General features: G+C 42.7%; 1 protein-coding gene across 6 annotated transcripts in view; it reads right to left on the bottom strand.

Moving 5' to 3' along the window:
- nfat5b (nuclear factor of activated T cells 5b) overlaps nt 1–21,401 on the bottom strand; it is a 36,870-nt gene continuing 15,469 nt past the window's right edge. For 3 of the 6 annotated variants that reach the window (XM_077023608.1, XM_077023611.1, XM_077023610.1), the window contains 13 exons: nt 19,976–20,101; nt 14,410–15,016; nt 13,178–13,364; nt 12,666–12,856; nt 12,240–12,412; nt 8,368–8,502; nt 8,202–8,254; nt 6,931–7,063; nt 6,654–6,722; nt 6,201–6,295; nt 3,900–5,859; nt 3,547–3,792; nt 1–3,208 (listed from right to left, as the gene is read on the bottom strand). In XM_077023608.1, the coding sequence (XP_076879723.1) occupies nt 3,563–3,792; nt 3,900–5,859; nt 6,201–6,295; nt 6,654–6,722; nt 6,931–7,063; nt 8,202–8,254; nt 8,368–8,502; nt 12,240–12,412; nt 12,666–12,856; nt 13,178–13,364; nt 14,410–15,016; nt 19,976–20,101 (3,959 nt within the window). In that variant the 3' untranslated portion in view covers nt 1–3,208; nt 3,547–3,562. Of the gene's footprint in view, nt 3,209–3,546; nt 3,793–3,899; nt 5,860–6,200; nt 6,296–6,653; nt 6,723–6,930; nt 7,064–8,201; nt 8,255–8,367; nt 8,503–12,239; nt 12,413–12,665; nt 12,857–13,177; nt 13,365–14,409; nt 15,017–15,743; nt 15,809–19,975; nt 20,102–21,401 lie in introns of those variants that run through there. The other 3 variants (XM_077023612.1, XM_077023609.1, XM_077023613.1) reach the window with 3 other exon arrangements.

The raw sequence follows: 21,401 nt of genomic DNA on the forward strand, positions 1-21,401 counted from the left end.
TATATTATCCATTTTTATTGATAACAGCAAGTTTACAGAAAAATATATGCAAGACTACAAATGCCTAGAGGAACATAGAATATTCATATGCTGTCTAGGCTACCTTTTACAGAGTTATTTGAAAGATGCTCAAACCTGTAAGTTCCCACTTTTCCCCCACAACAAATACACTACCTGTCAGTGCATTTCTGATGCCCGTTGCTTAACCACAAAGCAAAAAGATTATTATAGTAGACTATAACAACTGCATTTGGGTGTGAGTGAATCAAACAAGAAAACAGTTAAATGAAAGAAAAATAAATGAAAATACATGTTTTTTTTTCCAGTTGACCAGGAACTACAATATTGCAATAACTATGGTGACACAAAGAATTAATTAAAAACTACGGAAAATAATTATACATTAAGTTCCCATTTGTTAAAAATGAAGACAAAGCAGCAGGAACATTTATAATGAGAATAAATGAATCAGACTGCATAGCAGCTTGATATCTCGATTGAACAAAAAGTGTTAAAAACACAGTATATATTTTTATTAAAATATATCTGATTATGTACAACCAAATTGCACATTTTCTTTACAAGATAAACTAGACATTTTTACCCTTCAGGTAGTCCGAAACACAGCCTTAAGTCTCATTGGTCTTTTAAAAAAAATAGTAGTTAGAAAATAAACTTTCAATTACAATTTCCATTCAAAAGCACAACTGATGACTTTAATTCATTTACAAGTTAATAAGAGCTATTCATGACAGTTGTCAGTCATGTTGTCAGTCAGTTGTTGTAGTAACATTTACTTTAAAACATCAACTTTTGAGACACACTTTTTGAGAAGATGAGCTTCTATTAAATTACAAATAGAGTGGAGACTAAAACCACAAGGCAATTTATTGTCATGAGTGAAAAATGCTGTTGCCCACTTCTTTAAATATTTTGGGATTGGCTCCTTGGTTCCAAAAGTCTGGCCCAGTCTACTGAATTTAGATACATACATGTGTACAGGTACATACAGGTGTACAGGTACACATTCATAAGGACAATACAGAGACCCAAAAATAAAAATAGGCCAGTACACTACTTATGAGGTTCATGGGATCATTTTTAACACACATTGGTTAAACAATTAACAAAATTAACAATTAAACAATTAACAAAACAATGATTATTGGTCCAAATTCAGATGAGGTTATGTCATGCTATATTTTGATAGATTATGTTTTGGTTGTTTACATGAACTTTCTAAGTCCTATACCACCTCTCCTATTTATAATAATTGCTTTTCATTTCCAATTACAATAAAATCTAAACTATGAGTTCGGACCTTTACATCTTGTGCATTAAGAGTCACAAAGTTACAAAAAGCAAAAAGTAAATGATCAGGAATCTGAACAGCCTTATATGGGATTTTTTTTTTCTTTACAAAACTTGTACACATCAAATATACAGTATAGATGTCGGTGACCGTGGATGACCACGCAATGTGAAGCTATTATTTTATTCCTCGTTTTTTTTTTTTAGCTGTAATGTAACACAGTTAATTCATTTGATGTTTTTTGAGACAATATTTCTTGAGACACAACAAAAATAAATTACATACTGGTTTATGTACTAGTAAAGTCTGCAAAATGACAAGACCGAATATATTTGTATATATTCACATAAGTATTAAATGACAGATGGAAACACACAAAATTAAACTCAGTATTGTATAGACACAAAGGGCAATCACACAGTTCTATCACCAGTTGGAGTTCACAGCTCATTCCAATGCAGGGCATTGCTTTAAAGATCTAAAACAGCACCCTTCCACCTAACAGAGGTCAGAATAGTCACTATTCAAAACTAGGCATAAATGGGCACAAAGGAAGCAAACAATTAAACTGATGGTAATTATCTCAATAAAAGCTCAAATGAGCTATTGCTTTTAATATTACAAGGAGCAGAGCCCTTGTAATGTATGCAAATATATTCATACCAACAACGATCTGCCAGCTACCTCTCACCAACCAGATATTCATACTGTGTGAAATCTACCACAAAATAAAGAACGTTTGGCAGCTTTACAACAAGCACTACTGCACTAATCACTTCACATTCTGCTTTTCCGTTCATAGCAAAACCGCCTGACCTACCATTACCAAACCACCTGAGCCATAAAACTGGCCACTTTTTTTTTCACAAAGTCTGGAAAAGGTGGTGCTGACTCATGGACTGGTCCTCTACTATCAACAATGTTAATATTCTGCAGCAGGAATATGATTTCATGTACAATGTTATTATGAGAAGATTAAAGACATGTTAAAAGGCATATAGCACCATGGCAAGATACGCTGGTAGAAACAGAATGATGATAAAGGGGCAGTATGTTGTAAAAACTGTCTGGTAATTGGAGCCGTGCTCCGTGTGCCAATCACATCAATAACAGCCCAGTATCAGCGTACCAGACGCATACCAGTCAACAGTAAAATCAAGCACAGAGGCTTCGAAAGATATGTCAAAATTTTGAGAATTCACAGAACAACATATTCATTTTCACAACAACATACACATTTTGGGGAGTGTATACAGAGATGGGGGGATTAAGATGGAGAGAAAAGCATGAGAGAGAAAATTAGACATTACAGAGGACACATAACCCAAATTAAAACGTAGATTATATATCTCATTTTAGCATTAATCTACATATTGAATCAGACTGACAGTACAAGGAAGGATTGAGAGATAAACAACTGTGCTAAACAAGCAAAATCCTAAACAAATAGTACTGACAGGACCAAATGTCAACGTGTTACACATTTCTTTCCTTGTTATCATTTCAACTTTTATTTTATGATTTGACTAATGTAAAATAAAAATAAAAACACATGACCAATGCTTCAGTCCCAAGTGCACACAAAACAGGGAACTGTGTGTGCTCACTCATACGAACGTATAAAAATCACACAGCAAAGTGCCTGCATTGAGAACTGACCAAAATAGCGAACATTCCATCTTTAATGATATGTTTCATTCACAGCTGAAGACAAACTGCAAAAGACTCCTTCTTTTGACAGACATTTCATAGAAATCTTCTGTTTGTAGTGATGCTGTCCAACTACGATATGTGGAACTCCTTGATGTCCACATCTATGTCTTTTACCCCAGGATGTTCTCAAAACGATACATTCATACATCTCATGACACAAATATGAGGACTCTGCCCCAAAGCCTGTCCGAGGAAAATAAAGGAGAATGAAGAATTTTCACAAGCCAAATCAACATTAATCTTGCCAAAAGAAAGCTCATTTTAAAAGCTGTTTCTATTCTGTAAATATGAATGACAATTAGACCCAATTCAAAGCATCACGCTGAGGTATTTCAGTTAAGCCCAGTTTAATGGAATGTATCCTGGCTATCTATGCTATTTTATTTATTGACTGTTTGCTGGTGAAAATGTTTTGCATGCTACTCCACAGTTTTCAGAATATATTTTTTAAATTCTGTCATATGAAACATTTTTACATTCCATCTTCAATACTAAACAGTTACAGTGTGATGGGTATTTACCTTAGTCTGCAAGTCGCTAGTAGGAGTGAGCAAGACTACTGCCTTGTTCCTGGAGACTCTCAAGGAGGTCATCAATCTTCTCCATGTTCTGGGATGCGGTGAGTGCATTACCAGTTTCAGACATGGACTGGGTGATCAAGGAATGGATCTGTCCATCATTCTCCCTCTGGTTCTGACTCGACTGGCTGATGGCAATGATCTGATCAGAGAGCGTGGTTCTTTGAGGGTTCATTAGCTGACCGCACTCTAGAACAAGGGGACAAAATGGATACGTTCAGCACAAAACAGTCCACCATTTACCCTCCTACCAGGGGTGAAACACTAACAGGATGTAGCATGTTGGTCATCTTTACCATTCTGCATGTCATAAAGGAAGATGCTAGCCTGCTGGTTCTGGCTGGGTTGGCTGTGGCTTCCGCTCACTGTGGTCTGAAACAGGGAGGCGGGCTGCTGAACGGGTGAGGAGGTGGTGGTCTGAAGTCCTGCCACGCCGTTCTGTGTGGCAAAAAGCGACTCCTGAGAGGCCATGCTCCTCTGCATGCCGCCCGGGCCCATGAAGAGGTCCACGGCGCCCTGAGAGCCCGAGCTTGAACTTGGGGCAAGTTGCATGGGCTGCTCTTCATGGAACAGGGTTTGCTTGCTTGCAGCTCGGTTAGCCGCGACAGTACTCTGGTCCTGGAAGGACATGGGCTCAGATGGTTCCTCCTGTCTGACCGTGACCATGCTTCCCTGGGCAAAGGGCAGAGACGGACTCTGCTGCTCAGGGGATAAAAGGCTGGTGTTGTTTATTGATTGCATTTGAGCCTGCCCAGTGAACAAGAGCCCTGAGGGCTGATCTGGGGCCAGTGCCGAGCTCAAGGAGTTGAAGAGCAGCTCGGCTTGTTGCTGATTAGAGGTCAGCTTGTTGTTTGGTGACTGGGAGATGCCCTGAAACAGAGAGCCTGGTTGGGGTTGGGAGGCCGGCGGTGGTGGTGATTGCTGCTCCATGGGTGTGCTGTGCTGAACCGGAGGCAGCTGTGTGGAGGACTGGAACACAGGCTGAGGCTCCAGAGACGACGTCTGCATGGAACTGAGGAACGCCAACTGCTGCGAGTGGTTGTTGTTTACTGCGAGCTGGCCTGGCAAGACGTTCTGGGTGAGGAACATGTTGGTCGCTGAGGGCCGAGGCTCTGTAGACAAGCTGGACCCATCGAGAACGTTCATGGTGCCCTGGAACAGGGAGGCTTGGACCTGCTCCTGGGTGGGCGAGGGCTTCTGAGCGTGATAGAGCGCCTCCTGCTGGGCTCGTCCTTCGGCCAGAGGAGTGGAGGTGTGGAAGAGGAGCGTAGAGGAGTGGGACGGTGTCTGCTGAAGGAAGCCAGTCTGAATGGAGATGAGCTCTTTGGCTTGCTGAAACAGAGCGGCCTGCTGCTGGGCTGGTGACGGCTGGGCTGACGTCTGCGGGAACATGGCGCTGCTGTTCTCTACCAGGCTTTGGGCCGAGTTCTGCTGCTCCGGGCCACACTGCATTTGAGCCTGGGGATGGAAAAGCTGGTGTTGCAGGTTCTCCAGAACCTGCTGTTGTTGTTGCTGAATCTGCTGCTGTTGAATCTGTTGCTGTTGCTGAATCTGTTGTTGTTGAATCTGCTGCTGCTGAATCTGCTGCTGCTGAATCTGTTGTTGTTGCTGAATCTGCTGTTGTTGCTGAATCTGCTGTTGTTGCTGAATCTGCTGCTGTTGCTGAATCTGCTGCTGTTGCTGAATCTGCTGCTGTTGCTGAATCTGCTGCTGCTGTTGAATCTGCTGCTGCTGTTGAATCTGCTGCTGCTGTTGAATCTGCTGCTGCTGTTGAATCTGCTGCTGCTGTTGAATCTGCTGCTGTTGCTTCGTGGCCACCGAGTCCTCCGCTGGGAGCGGGAGACTGCAGAAACCCTTTGCCTGCAGCTGCCGCACGGCCTGCTCCAGTTGAGCCACCTCGTCGGGAGGCAGGAGGGAGAGCTGGTGCTGTGAGCCGTCGTCCATCTGGGGCATCCTCGCCAACGGGCCGCCCCCACCGCCAGACCGCTCCTGGGCCAGGCCGTCAGCGTCCGACAAGAACTGCTGAGCCGCTTGCTGGAGCAGAGGTTTGGCAGGCACGTGGAAAGGCGGGCTGGGCGCTACGTCCAGCTTCTGAACGGGGTTGAGCGGTTCTTCGCCGGAGAAGACGGAACCCTGAGGTGCGTCCAGCTCTCCTGTCTGATGGGTCAGGGCGCTAGGGAATGTGTGGCTACTGGCCGAGATGCTGTTGCTCATTTCTAAGGTCTGTGGGGGTGAGTTCATGAGATCAGAGGTCTGCTGAGGAAAAAAAACAATCATACAGGGAATGAATTATGGTATTATACCGAACTGCATTTACTACATATTACTGCATAACGTATTATTATTAGTGCTATCAATTCCAGGTGCTGCGATTAAAAGTCCTCACCAGGATTTTGCTCAAGCTTGCTAGATTTTCTAATTAGCAATCCAGGTAAAATGAGTGGAATCAACACCATCCAGGAAGCCTGAGCAAAATCCTGGTGAGGCCTTTTAATCGCGGCACCTGGAATTGACAGCACTAATTAGTATTATTATTCTTCACTATTTTCCTTAGAAAATACTTTGGGGAAAAAAAATAAAAAATTTTGTGTACAAACCTTAAAGGTTGTAGAGTTACTTGAGACTTCCATTGGAGTGACTTCTTCACTTTTAACAAGAGGTAAAACTGGGACCATCAAGGCACTATCCATTGCTGTTCAAAACAACAGTTGCAAAATCTATGACAGCTGATAGCATTTATTTGGTATTGCATCATAAGTCCATTTAAAAGGTTTCAGAAGTTATAACAAATTGTTATAATGGTTATTAAGGAGATTCAAACTTTAAAATCATCAATAAGTTGTTATAAGACACCAGTAACAGTGACATTTCCAGGTAAGAAGCATAGGTTCATATATTCTGGTGAACCTCAGATCTTACTGGTTTCACACCTTACTTTGTCTTATCCAAGTTAGATTCATCAACATTTGTTATTAAGACATAATTATGTCTTATTAGTCTGAAATGCTAATATTTATTTTATAATATTCTAATAACATATTTTTTTTTACCTTTTATCTGTTCAAAGGAACAGGGCTTGACTGTAGATGATATCTCTTTTTTCACAGACACATCCATGACTGTAAACATGAATATTTTTAAATAAGATGTTAGTTTGGGCTGCCCTACATATTATATATAGAAGATTTTTTCTATAGAAGTCTTAACTTCATTTGTACCTATTTGTGTACAAGGACACAAATAAACAAGAACCACAATATTTAAAATGGAAGTCAGGGAAAGGTAAGTGTGTGGGGCTTATGGCCAGTATCAGATGAGTTTACAGACCTGGCTCTGGATTGTATGTAAATTGTTGCACATCGTGAGAACGTCCAGCATTAGTGACCACGTAGATCCCAGCAGACACAGGAGAGGTGATGGCCAGGTTTTGATATGGAGGAACTTTCACTATGAGATGATTCTTCAAAGACACAAAAGGACAAAGATACACACTAAATGTTATAGATGGCAGATAGATATCTATGCACATGTGATTATAAACAGGGGTTCCAACTGCACAAAGAAGAGTGTGAGTACATGTGACTTATTGAGGTGTTGTGAACACCTCGCTGATGTGCTGTTAGTGCAACTGTATGTGTGAGCCATCATCTATTTTGATGACAACCCCAAGAACAAACACCCTCAGATATAGTGGTGTGTCTATAATACACATGGTCCGTCATCCAAATAATACCTGGTCAGAAGTTGTGATATTGTCAGGAACTGTTCGGTCTTTAACAGGGAATAGTGTGGCTGACAAATTGTACATAATAACAGATACAACCATTGCATTCTGTACCCGCACCTATAAAATTCAACCAGGAGATTTATAAGATGTACCCAATAAATGCAGGAGAGTAGGTACAAAGTTATCTTTAGAGATGCAAGTGCAAGTGTATGAAACCACCACAGAGTGTATGAAAATAAACTTCTCTGTCACTATATGTGGAATTCATTACCCCATGGATATTAGGTTGTTAACATCCATTGAGGAATTCAATTTTTTCTTTGTCTTATGAAGGGAGTTAACCCAGTGATCCTTAATTACTTGTATTCCTTGTAATCATTCACTTCTTATTGTAATATGTTCTTTTATTTATATCTTGCTGTTCTAGTTTTGCTATTTGTTATTCTGCTGTACAGCACTTTGGTCAGCAAAGGCTTTAAATGTGCTTTATAAATAAATTAAATTGAAATTGAATTTAATATCTTTAAAACCACTCCAGCAAACACAAAGCGTGAGTGCACATGTACTAGTTAGAGCATGTCTATGTTTCTGTGATGGGGCTTAACTATTGAAAGGTGTCCAAGAAATCTGAGCAATGTTGACACCAGAAAGTTATTCATGGTGAAAACAGATGCCGTCTTCAACACCTCAAGTCTGGTGCGAACAGAGTTTTCCCCAAAATACCCAGGCCTGTTATCACATTCTATTTGAGTAACCAGGTCAGTAAAGTGTAGGCTTGGCCAGCATCAGCAGTGGAAACATTGAAGACAATGGTGTCAGAGGACAGCACACACCAGGCCTTACTGGTGACCTCCAGCATTCTCATATGTACCTGGTGGAAAAGCTCCATATCAATCTCCGCCTCTGCCTTCCAGCAAGTATCATCTACATGGAAGACACAGTCAGAATTAGCCTATGCACTTATGTATAAAGGCTCCGGCTTGAATTAATACACTCAGATTACAGGAGAACGGGCGACGGAGTGTCTGGCGATGCACCTGAGACATTCTCCTGAAATATGACTTTGGTTCCCTTGAGAAAGTTCTTTCCAATGATGAAGAGCTCCTCGCCACCTCGCACCGAGCTGCTGTGCAGACTCTTCTTCAGGATCTCGGGTACTCCAGCCGGCTGGGCTACGCAGACAGAACCAAACAACCAGTGAGGACCTCCAGGGGGAACACAGTCATGGTAGTCATCTCACCACTACAGAATAAATGTCAAAGCATTTCAGTTAACAAATCTAAGTCTCGGGCTGAAACATTTAGTAAGCATCCAGCCTTCACCTTTTGCCCCCTTTGGTTTATGCTTTTGCACATCTCATATTTACCAACGGTACAACCACAACAACGAACACTCGTGTCAGCTGCCAGTGCATCACAATACCGTTCCTCTTCTCATATGTTCTATTGTGTGGGCATGTTAGTATTTGGGTAATTATGGTACAATGATGATGACCAGTTCACCGTAAGATGAAAAGATTAAAGCAGCGCTGGATGCATTACAAGATGAATAGTGATGTCAGGATACCTAGACATCACTAGGTGATGCTCACAAACAAAGACTACACTTCCCAGCATCCTCAGCAAAGGCTGAACAGATCAGCCTCCCCAGATTTCTAATCAATTCCAACTGACTCTGGTTTCTGGATTTGACTATGATACTCTCTAGTGACCACGTGTTGTCAGATTACCCTAATGTACCTTTGTGTGGAAATATTTGCTACTGAATATTACCTCTGCCTGTTCTACAACTAATTTGTCCTTTTCTATATAAAACCTTGTTATACATACCTGCAAACATCTGTAACTACTTCATTCCTTCATTCCAAAATACTTTGACTCAATATGCAGATGGCAGAATCTTATTATCTGGCAATGGTTATATGAATGAATGAATGAATGAATGTTCAATTTATATAGCACCTTTCAAGATACCCAAGGTCACTTTACAATGTATATCTCACCAAGGTCAGTTACTATGACAACTAATAGTTAATATGAAGAAACTCAGACTTCAACAAAAAAAATAGACTTCAGTCACTGGCACCTAATAACCCTGTATCCGTTCATTCAGAGACAGGAGGTAATATTCCCAGTTAGCAAACCAGACAAGTGTGACGGTAACTATATCAGGGTTTTCTCCTACAATGTGCTATATATTTTTTAAAATCCCCTCCTAGTCAGGATCCAAGCCAAGATTTCCTCCCTGCTGTCTCGGCTCACAGATCCAAGCCTCGGAACATGCAACGGCAGTGTGGTAACGTGTATATCTCCCGTCATATGAGCAATCCGAAGAGGCCTTCTAAACGGGTGTTTGAACATCCACGTCAGGGAAAGGCCAGCTGTGAGTTACTTTACAGGCAAGAGATCAGTAGAGGATTACGCAAGAGAGTTTAAAACCCCAGCATCCAGTTACGGGTGGACCGAGTAAGCTCTCCGGGTATTGGTTTTCATAATGATTTGAATGATGAAGGGCTTATTGAATTAGCATGTAGAGATGAAGGAATGACTCTAGATCGTTTGATATCCATATGGATCAGTTGAGAACGCAAAAAAAAAAAAATCATGAGGGAGTACTAGTCCAAGAAGGCTCGATACCAGGAGATAAACTAGCCATGTGGGGAACCAGAAAAAGCTATGAGCCTATGGAATGTGATTGTACCACTATCAAATCTGCAGAGAGAGAATGATGACAGAGGAAGGAGTGAGATTGGTGACGTGGTGAGAAGGGACCTTTCCTTGAGAATGTCCAAGGCTAGATACCCAATAGTGTTGGATATGCCATGGCTTTAAAAAAAATTATACTTACATATCATGGTTAAGTACACAGGAAGTAGTACGTTGGTCCATACAATCATATTAGAAATTGAAAAGGTGACAAATGGAAAACTGCATTTTGACCACTAGAGGGCACGGTGAGTATACCGTTGTGCCATATGGACTCAACATAGCATCATCTGTTTTCCAGGCATTTGTTAATGACGTCTTAGGAGATATGATCGGACGATTTGTCATAGCATACATGAATGACATTTTCATATACTCTCCAGATTATGAATCATGCGTGGATCAGGTGAAGCGAGTCTTGGGGAGGCTGTTGGAGAACAAATTGGACACGAAGGATGAGAAATTTTAATTTCATTGTGAAACTATTTAGTAGATACTATATCGGTGCGAATGGGATTACCATGCATGACAACAAGGTGGAGGCAGTAAGTTACTGGCCTACGCCTAAAATTGTAAAGGACCTACAGAGGTTCCTGGGTGTTGCTGAATGTTATTATCACTTTATATAAGGTTTTAGCACGATGCGTCATTAATCTTTTCCAGGTTCGTCTTCAAAATCACATACCATCCTGGATCCAAGAATGTCAAGAGAAGGACTACATGGAGAAGGAACCAGGAGGAACAATAACCCTCTAGGTAACCACTGGATCAGTGACAGTGAAGGGGGAGTCAGATTAATTCCTTTTGCTACATTAAAGATGGCTGACGTGTTTAGAATGTTTGGGTTACCAGAGGATATCTTCTCTGACAGAGGTCCACAATTTACGTACCAAGTGCGAAAGGCCTTCTTTGAACAAATCGGACTAATCAAGAACTTGGAAAGTTTTAAAGAAATCTGTCACAACAACCCCTCAGATTGGTTTCAGTTTTTATTCTGGGCCGAAAAGGCTCATAATTCTTTGGGGAGCCCTACAACGGGGATAACTCGACCTCCCATGGCACCATGGACTGCCCAGATTTCAGGAATTCTGATGGAAGACAAGTGGATGAACCACAGTGAACGTGCATGAGAGAAGACTCATCTAACGACTGAGACGATGCTGCAGTGTCACCAGGAGTTTCGTCATTGGGGACCCACACAGATGTACCAGCAAGATGATCGGGTATGGCCCTCCAGCAAGGATTTCATGGTTCTTTCCAAGAAGCTTGGTCCAAAATACATTGGCCCTTTTAAGGTATTGAAACAAATCAGTGAGGTTTCATACCAATTGGACTTTCCACCCCAATATCGTGTGTCACATACGTTTCATGTGTCTCTGCTTAAGCCTGTGGTTTCAGGATTCCTCTATGACCATTCTACTGCTGACCCACCTCCACCCCCACTGCCGCCTCTGATGATGCTGGAGGGCTCTCCTGTGTATGCGGTGAGGTAACTAATGGATTCACGACGAAGGAATGGGGTACTCCATTATCTAGTGGACTGGGAGGGCTACGGACCCGTGGAGACATCTTGGGTGGCAGGATACCCTCTGACGCTCACACACAAGAACTACACTTCCCAGCATTCTCAGCAAAGGCTCAACACATCAGCCTCCCCAGAATTCTTATCACTTCCACCTGACTATGGTTAATTAGACTCTATATATTCTCACAGCACATTGTGAAGCATTGCCACAGTTTATCCTCAAGCATACCAAGCCTGTTTAAATGTGCATTGCTGTTTCTGGTTTTGAATATGATACTCTCTAGTGACCACGTGTTGTCAGATTACCCTAATGTACCTTTGTGTAGAAATATTTGTTACCTCTGCTTGTTCTGCAATTTTGAGACTGGATTTGTCCTTTTCTATATAAAACCTTGTTTTACACACCTGCAAACATCTGTGACTACTTCATTCCTTACAAGTGAATGAGCTGAAATACCGCAACAAGAACTAAGTGATGCACAATTGAGGGACACAAGCGTTCACACACTAGATTAGATTCTAGTGTGTGTGTGTGTGTGGTGTGGTTTTTGTGTGTGCTAGCCCTAATAATATGAATCACCATCATCCTCCTTCACTAATCCCTTCATCTCCTATCTAAAGAGGGCACCAGCTGGACTCTCTGGTGGACGGATGCTATGAATAACCCAAAGCCACTCACTGCAGAGAATGGGAGAGGATGGCGTCTGGAGTGTGAGTACTGTCCCGTCGGGCCGAGAGATGTTCGCCCGGAACACCAGCCTGGCCCGAGTGCTTTTCTTCTTGGATCCGGCTAGCCCGATACGAGCTTCCACGTCGGCATTTCGGAGTTTGAGGATGCCCACGCAGTCCACTCTGCAATGACAGCCAGCAGTCAGACCTCATCTTCCTCACCATAGTCATCATCTGTCAGTTCAGCATCAAATCTGATGCATTTGGCTAGAATATTTTTGGGTCAACGTTAAAACCCAAAAACAATGAATACTGCTCTTTCAGAATCGATATTGACAAACCATTACCAAATATCTGATTTAAAATAAAGGGAAACTGTAGAATCTAGAACTGCATATGAATGATTTTTCAGTGCAAGGGCACAAATAATACATACGCGAGGGTCATATTACTGCTGGGGTCCAGAGACACTTCGATGACAGTCGTGCCCTCAATATCCACTTCTCTGCAGGCCGTGGTGTTTCGGCCAGTCACCCTACAGGCCTGGTAAAAACCATGAGGCTTCACGCGGCCTGCATCGTTACCCACAAACACCTGCAGGACCACGGGTTCATTCACTCCTTCGAGCTGTGAGGATTAGGCAAAGGAACAGCTGGTGAATATGAACGCCCAACCAGAGAATCGACAGAACCGTTAATTGCATTTGACTTTATTAAAGGAATCCATTACTATGCAGTGGAAGCAAAGGGCCTTGGATCAGCAGGTACGTAACCACGTAATGTTTCATAGCACAGGTTAAACAGCCACCGGCTAAGAATGGAGGACTACTTAAGCAGGAAGCTGAACTAGGCTACAACATACACAGAGTCAACTGCTGTTGGTGATTCCTGAAAGAGCCCAGCAGTACCCACAATGCACAACAGGATGCCAATACTATTTTTAACCCACCTTGACAGTAGGAAAGCCTTGCTGGGTGCGGTCCTTTACAGAGCCCCGACTACCCTCCGTTAGGTACCGGGCTCGGTGCTGACTCTCAGGCTGGACCAGGATCTTCAACTCCTTTCCTTCACTCTTGTGCGGGTACTGGCCAGACAAGATCCCGCCTTTTGGACTGGATGCCTGGTTTCCCTCAGAGCTAGAAAGCAGTGGTTGCATCGTTCTAGTGAGCATCAAACTTCAGGGTCATAGCTATCCGGTTACGCATACTGCGGCCTTCCGTTCAATATCTGGCAACTTGAAACAAGATGAAAATAACAAGCGAGACTAGTGTAGTAACAAGAAGCCACACCAGGCTGAACGCCCTTGGCTTCCTACAGAAAGTATGCACAGAATGAGGTCCCGGGCCCAGCTGGGCCACAGAGGACGGGCCAGCCACAAGCCGGCTGTAACCAAACATTCAAGCGGCCTCTAAACTATGGCAAGACTTTGTGTGTTCATCACGAGAGGGGAGGCCCCATGGCACAGTGCTAGCATGAGGTTTTCTCTTTGGAGAACAATCAGAATGTTAAGAGCATGTGCAAAGACTCCATATGGTCCTCGATTTGTTTCAGGAGCAATTGTAACCTTTTCATCAGGGCCTGGATATGTCGGACGTGCTCACAGACCTGTGACTCACTGTCATGAAGAGGCTGAGTGAGATTCAGAGTGAAGAACTATTATTTATATTGCCGAGCCCAGACCCATCCAAGTTTAGATCCTGTCACCTATCCACAGGAGAACAGAGGATTTTGGCTACCATTCAAAGTTTCTTATTGTGTAGTGTTGATAGTATTATTTTCACATATTTTACCAGTGATTACACTGAAATATTTTGAACTGACAGAACAGGCAAACAAAACCTTAGCTCACATAGTAGAGCAGATGGCACAAGGTGCTAATAGCACCACGGTTATGGGTTCGATTCCCAGGGAGCACATGTGCTGTTATTCTGATTAACATGCAAGTCACTCTGGATATGAATGTGCACACAATTCTGATGCAGACTCTGTATACACTGCATTGTTGGAAAGCTTACATCATGTTTTGAAGATGTTTGTAACTGTCATCTGACCATCTGTCACCTGACACTCCTACCCTGAGCACAGACGCTTCAGGTTAGAGGCGTGTATGTGTGTGGCGAAGGTCAGGAGGTGTCTACGTGTGTGGTGAAACCCAGACACCAGTGCAGTGGGATGGCTCACCTGGCTTTGGAACAGGTCTTGTTGTCCAGGCCAAGCTGTGAGAGCACAAAGTGGGGACCTTTGGCACTGTCTGCATCGAAGACGTCCATGCTGGCCTCCTCTGCGGCCACGGGCTTCGGTCCGGGCCGCTGACGTGGCGTGCGCTTGCGTGCCTTACGGGGGACCTCCGTGTTGTCGTTGTACGAGCTAGAGCTCACGAGGCTGAAGTTGGAGGCCGAGTTCTCCGTCCAGATGCTGGCGCTCTGCTCTGGGTCCAGGCTCAGGTCCTCCTGGCATTCCGACATCTGGCTGTCGTCAAACAGGTCCTCCGGAGGCGGCGAGATGTTGAGGACGGCCCGTTTGGAGTGCGCCATCTGGTGGTGGTGTTGCAGCGGGCCTCCGACGCTCTTGTCGCCACATGCTCTGCCACACCCACTACCACCGGTCAACGGCCTCCCTTCCACGGCCAGCATTTCTGATTTCCACCGGCCGCTTGTTTCATCTGGAGCGCTGCTTTCGGGCACCGGGGACGGCTCGGCGGCGGAGGGGTGGGTGGTGAAGCTGGAAGAGGTGGGAAAAGCACTGCTGGGACTTCCCATGGTCATAGCAGAGGTGACGGAGGAGGCATCTGTAGTGTGTACAATTAGACAGTAAATAAAGGCTTCTCCACCTACACTGGCTAGCAGTCCCAGTCAAGCAGCGAAATTTCAGTACGACTGCTTCTCTTTTTTTTCATGGTTCAAATTCCAAATTATAATTTGTTTTCAATTTATGCATCATGGTGGGAGCATGTCTATAAGTGTATATGTGTGAGTGTGCATATCTATCTATCTATATCTATATATCTACATATATAGGCATATAGATGTATAGATATATATATATAGATGTATATAGTCATGAAGATAGATTGTGTATTCCAGGAAATTAGTTGTTATTGTGCAAGAAGGAAAACAATATTGTCTAATGTATTCGTATGGAGCAATTTCCTCCAATGTGTGAGGTAAATACCATCACATGTGCTAGGAAATATTGCTAAAAGCAAATCTGGGCTTTCATTATGAAATTGGAAAATCTTTACTCTCTTTTTACCTATTAGCAGCTTTCATAACAAAGCTGATCTTCTTTAATAATAATAATTATTATTATTATTAGCATGTAGTATTACATTAAGTACTTCTGATATGCAATGATTCTTGTCTATTTGAGCCAAATAAAGATTAATTGCAAACGTTTTTAAGGCCAAATTAGAAATATGTGTCAAATGATGCATTCCAAATGCTGGGTTCTTTTGTCAGATTCAATTGCGTTGGGACTGTGCATAGCCTCAGAAACATAATAAACCAGCTTCTGACCTATGAAGCAGAGAACTGCAGACCATTTTTATATGCAGACACTCCCTGCTTCAGAGGGGAAATTCCTGTAATAAAAATGAGACAACGCATGAGTAATAAAAGCTGACCATAAAAATTTACTTTTAAAAGAAGAAAGGATTTGGTTTCAAAGGCTTAAATCAATTATAAAAATGGAACTCATCAGTAATGAGATTTCAAAATCGAAATTGCCATGACCCTCGAGTGTAGCTTGGGCCCTATTCGAGGATCGAGGTAAACACAGTGGTGAATCTCTACATGACATTACATTTGGAGAGCATTCCTGTAGGTACAGGGGTTGATGGCGGTTTGAGGCATCCTGCGTTAGTAAGGACAGCCTTGGCAAATCTGGCAACCATGGAATAAAACACATACATCTACATCCATGGTCATCTTTTTTTTTTTTTTTATTAACATTTTTAAAAACTACTACTGCCTAAAAACACCAATGATCAGACAGAGCTCCGCACACCAGCATGGGAGGACATGGATGAAAACAAGCAAGTTCTTTTGTAGAAAACTGGTGGATGAGCAACAAACCAAACCTGCTGATACTTTTCATACTTACAATGCATGTCAAAGCAACGCATTGTCTGTAAATGAATTCCAGTCACTCCAATCTAGCCAGATTCTGTTCATCCCCCAGTGTGGCATAGCCATTCCACATGCTCAAATACGTGGAGATAATGCCCTGATATAACACAGAGTAGGAGGACTGTACTCAAACAGTATTGCAACATAGAAATACTGTTACTACGGTTATACAGGAGGGTATATGCTATTTGTTTGTTTTTAAACAAACAAACAAAGAAAAACATTAATAGCAAACTTTGTGGCAGAATTGTTGGCTGTGCTTGTGTTACAACAAAACATACTTTCGGAAGCGAGATGAGGAAAGAACAAACAGTTTGGTATAGTTTTTAATATTGTTTAATATTGTTCATCATCATCATCAGTACTAAAACAAAATCACTTCTGAAAATGGCAAGAAACCAGGGTTGCCATTGACAGAGATGGGGACCGTCAGCAACTCAAGTCACACTTCTGACGTGCACGCTTGTACAACCAGCAACCTCATTATTTTTTGGTTCATGTGACTTCAGACTCGACATGGATTGTTATCCGGAGACTCGACTCTTGACTCAGACTTCCACCTGAGAGACGAGAAACTCGTGACTCAAAGTGAGATGGAAAAATGTCTGGACAGGATAAATGTTGTGTAGGCTGCGCTTACCACATATCTGGATGTTACTTATTTTAAACATTTTTCACACATTTTCAAACGTTAATTCGTACTGATCCTAAATACCCACAAGGATGATTTGGTCCAGTCTCAAAACACCTTTGCCCTAAAGGATACATAGTAGTAAATCTGATATATCTGGTCCAGCCAGAGCAAACTTAATCCGACACATGACACTGTCCATGTATTCTGACCTACGATTTATCTACATTTTTAATGTCAGCTTACAGCAGAATAGTTTTGATCACAAATGCAACATATATTTATGCAGTTTAGAGACACAGGAAATGCACGTTTCCAATATACAAACAATTTCATTTAGGAAGTCATTCATTTCATAGATGACTGTCCGACAAGAAGAAGCACTGCTATCGTATGTCCTGCCATTAATCTATAAATGACATAAATCTGTAACTCCAGGCCAATATATTTCCTTAATTTATCACAGTCTAGGTAGGGGGCTACATGATTGTAAACGCATATGTAAGTTTGTTCCTTCAGCATTATTAACACTATTACCTCACAATCACAACTGTACAAAAACTGTATTTCTATGATCCACTCATCTGACTTCAATGTCTGCACAGTTTGACTTGGGGATTTAGACTGTACACTCAAGTTTGCAAAGACTGGTGTGTTAGAATAAATGGTTGTAAAATTATTTTTCCAATAAGCAACGTTGCATACTAAACATTGCATTACAATCAAGACATATTGAAAAAGTAATATATTAAAAGTTAAGAAATCAACAAGTGTGCTTACAAACCCATTGAGGCCATCTTAAGGCCAGATTTAAATGGGTGTGTTTGTGCCATCTCTGAATATTTGAATAAATTTGGTAATGGTTTGGCAAAAGTCAAATTCATGATTGCTCACTGAATTTTCCCTTGTTGTGCTAGGGATTCTAATCAGCCATTAGCTTTTTTATTTACATTTCCACATACAATGCACAGCATTATAGCTGTGCACCACTGACTTAGTTCCAAACTTGGCAATTACAGAACCAATGAAAAAAGTCCAGCTTGTCTTTGATATTGAATCTGATCTATTCCTTTTCTGCAGATCTTGGGGGTTGGGGAGAGACTAACTTACCCTCCCATTCAGCCCACTAGGGGGCATCCCACACCCCACCGTGCCCCTCTGGCCAGACCTACACCTGACCAAACCACCTCTCCAAATATTGACATGTTTTCCACTTAAGTCTTAAAATGGACAAACTGTAAGGGGAGGGAAAGAATCACTCCATAGTTCAAGAACCTAGTTTATCCACACCTCCCATAAACATTGCTTAGCAGGCTGAATTACTGAAACATATAGAAAGAGTTTGCAGTAATACAAGACAAAGTAAAATAAATCCTTTCAATGGCTTGTGCTGACTAGGGGTCGCCTCACAGGCACACATAAAACCATCCCACTCATCCGCCCCCCCCCATTAAACTAACCATTAAGATTGGCAGCATGCAAAGAGCAAATAGAACTCACTGAGAGACCAAGATTAGAGTCAAGTTGGCGAGTTACACATGGCACAAGAGATACAGGGTGGTTCATGCCAAGCTCCGACACTGGCTACAAGCATGTGATGACAAACAGGGCTAGGATTAGCACAGGGGGAGAGGCCATGCGGGAGGGGGGGGGGGGGGGGCAGCTGCATATAGCACATGTGCTGCTGAGAGAGCGTAGCATGGTTACAACCCGGACCACAGCTCCAGAGATAGCGGCTGTGCAGAAAGAACAGGGCCACATTGTGTAGGCTCTGTGCACCGCGGGGGAGTGAATGAACACTCAGTGACAGACAACACTCACCACTACTGTGTGACCAAATCTGTCAAAACAAGAAGACAGAAAGGAGGGGAGAGGAACGCTGTGCTTGCAATACTGTAAGCTCATTCTGTCATAGTACGGTCTTCCTTAGAGAACCACGAGCAGTGGATATAAATGCCATGTTTTTTTGTTTTTTTTTTTTGCAAATATTTTGCAAAACAAATACATTTGTAATAATAATCAGAAGGAAGGATGCAGGGCCACTTTGTCAGCTAATTCCATCTTAAACGCGCTCTAATCCTGGATTTACTGCAATCGTACAGCAGCAGTGAGTGTGCTCTGACCCGGCACTGCGATGTCCGAAGGAGACACACAGTTGGATCACTGCAACTCTCCCTAAAGCTGAGCGGCCCGAAAGACCAAACAACACACAAAAAAGTGTTAGCCTAGAGTGAATCAACTAGAGTGAATCTTAGCCTAGGACGAGTCAACTAGAGTGAACCTTAACCCAAGTGCTCATGTTTGAATGCTTCTGCAGACCAGTCTGAAGAAGAATGAGGAAGCATTTCAATAAAATGAATCATCTATGGACTAGATTACCTCACACATTTCAAAGCAACAAATATCTCAAGGTGTAAGAAAGGATTATTTTGAGAAATAAGGTTAACTCTCTTATTGCTCCTGTTTTTTGATGAAAATAATTTTTTTCTCATGTCTAATTATATTTTTAGGCCACCGCTGACCTGGATTATTTCTGATCTAATGTTTTCAAACATTTTGAGCCATATTTAAAAACAAAAACAGCCTCCAGTCATGTTCTACTTGTTCTCAGAGCTCAAAAAGCCCGAGCAGCTGGAGCTGGTGCGTCAGACCTAAACAAAACGTGTTTATCAGTTACCTCAGGAGAAATAACTCTGGAAGCAAGTAATACCAACATAAACATTAAACGGTTTGCGCGCCTCTCGAGGGCCCGCTGAAGCTGACATTAAGCATGTGGTGAGATGTTCCGCACCGACCGCATGGGGCAAGGTCAAGGGAGAGCAACCGGCACCTGATGATTAAACGGGAACCGTGGCGACATGTTCTGTAGCCAAGCCCTGATGTTCACGGCCAGCCCGAAAGGCCACCGGGGCAGCACTGCTCACCAATATTTTTGGAACAACACCGGCGAGGTGGAGAAAGCGGGGCATGAAACTGATTGGAGCTTTACCTGAAGCAAGCGCCGTTGGGGGAGAAGACCCGGTCTCTCCGCCACTTTTCTGACTCATCGCTGCACTGTTCTGCTCAGCATAGGGTGGCAAACGCAGCTCTCTGGGGAGAAGATCATACACTGATTCTGAAAGAGAAACCAGAGAAGACGGTTACCAGGTTGTCCGGCAATGGTGATTTCACTGTGTCATGTGAAATTGCATGTCACCAGAAAGTGCATTATATTGTTTTTACTAGACAGATTACTTAGTCAGGTAATACACATCAACATCCCCAATTAAAAATATCATATAGTGTTCTGCATCAGCTAATATTTTTTTCCCCTGAGGCTTCTGGAGCTTGATTCTTAAGCATAGCAGTTGTTCACACATAGCTCTGACACACAGAAACAGTTTTACAAAAGTTTTCTAAGGTATTGCTTTTTCAATAAAAACATTTCATCACTAACTGAAGGACTAATTTTACAAGTTGCTGAATTAACAAGTACTGCCTGATTTCAAGAGTCCAAGTCTGACATGCCTGTTTTGTCAACCCTGAACACCCATTTAAGACACAGTGTTAACTCTGACACAGTGCAGTGCCAAAGCACGTGTTCAAACAGGAAACAGACATCCCTTGCAAGCAGTAATGAGCACTGATATTTAAAGAATCAGAAGACTGAGACTGCAAGCCTGTAGCCCTGCTCTGTGATGGCAGCAGGCGTGGTGTCCTGCTCCGAGATGGCAGCAGAAATGGTATCCTGCTCCGAGATGGCAGCAGGCGTGGTGTCCTGCTCCGAGATGGCAGCAGACTATTCTGAGCAGGCAAGAGCACAATGCCCTCATGCCATGTTTAGCATGCCAATGAGCATGCTGCTCTAAAGTGTAGGCTGCTGACGGGGGGAGTTCTCCTGAGCACCACGCTGCCATTTTAAAGGACGGCTTTACGCACTTAGTGTCACGAGAAAAGCCATGAATCTAGCCAGTGACGCTGCTCATTTCAGGGCGTCCTCGTTAGAAGCACAACAATTAGATCAGTATACCTAGCTACTCCACTGATAGTTATCAGGATATTGCATCAGTCAGTTTCAATCAGCCATGCCTGAGATGTAATCTTCCAAACGCTCACTGTGCCCAAGACGTAGCACATGCTGCACTGGCATGGTCCTGCCTAGAAAGGCAACAAGCAATAAATACAATAATAATAATAATAATAATAATATGCAAATAACAGCAAATGTGCGCTGTTAATTGAGAGATACATCATTCACACTGTTCACTGTTTTCATTTTGTTTCTAATGGAAATTGGTAGAACGTTCTCGGCGATCACACCAACACTTTGGCGTGATCGTCAGTTTGACACATTTCAGAAGGTGGTGATATGAAGCCCCATCTCCACTGTGGAAGCAGACTACACAAGTGCACATGTGGTAGTTGTAGAAGTGGCA

This window comes from Brachyhypopomus gauderio, chromosome 12, assembly GCF_052324685.1.
Source record: "Brachyhypopomus gauderio isolate BG-103 chromosome 12, BGAUD_0.2, whole genome shotgun sequence".
Taxonomy (NCBI): domain Eukaryota; kingdom Metazoa; phylum Chordata; class Actinopteri; order Gymnotiformes; family Hypopomidae; genus Brachyhypopomus; species Brachyhypopomus gauderio.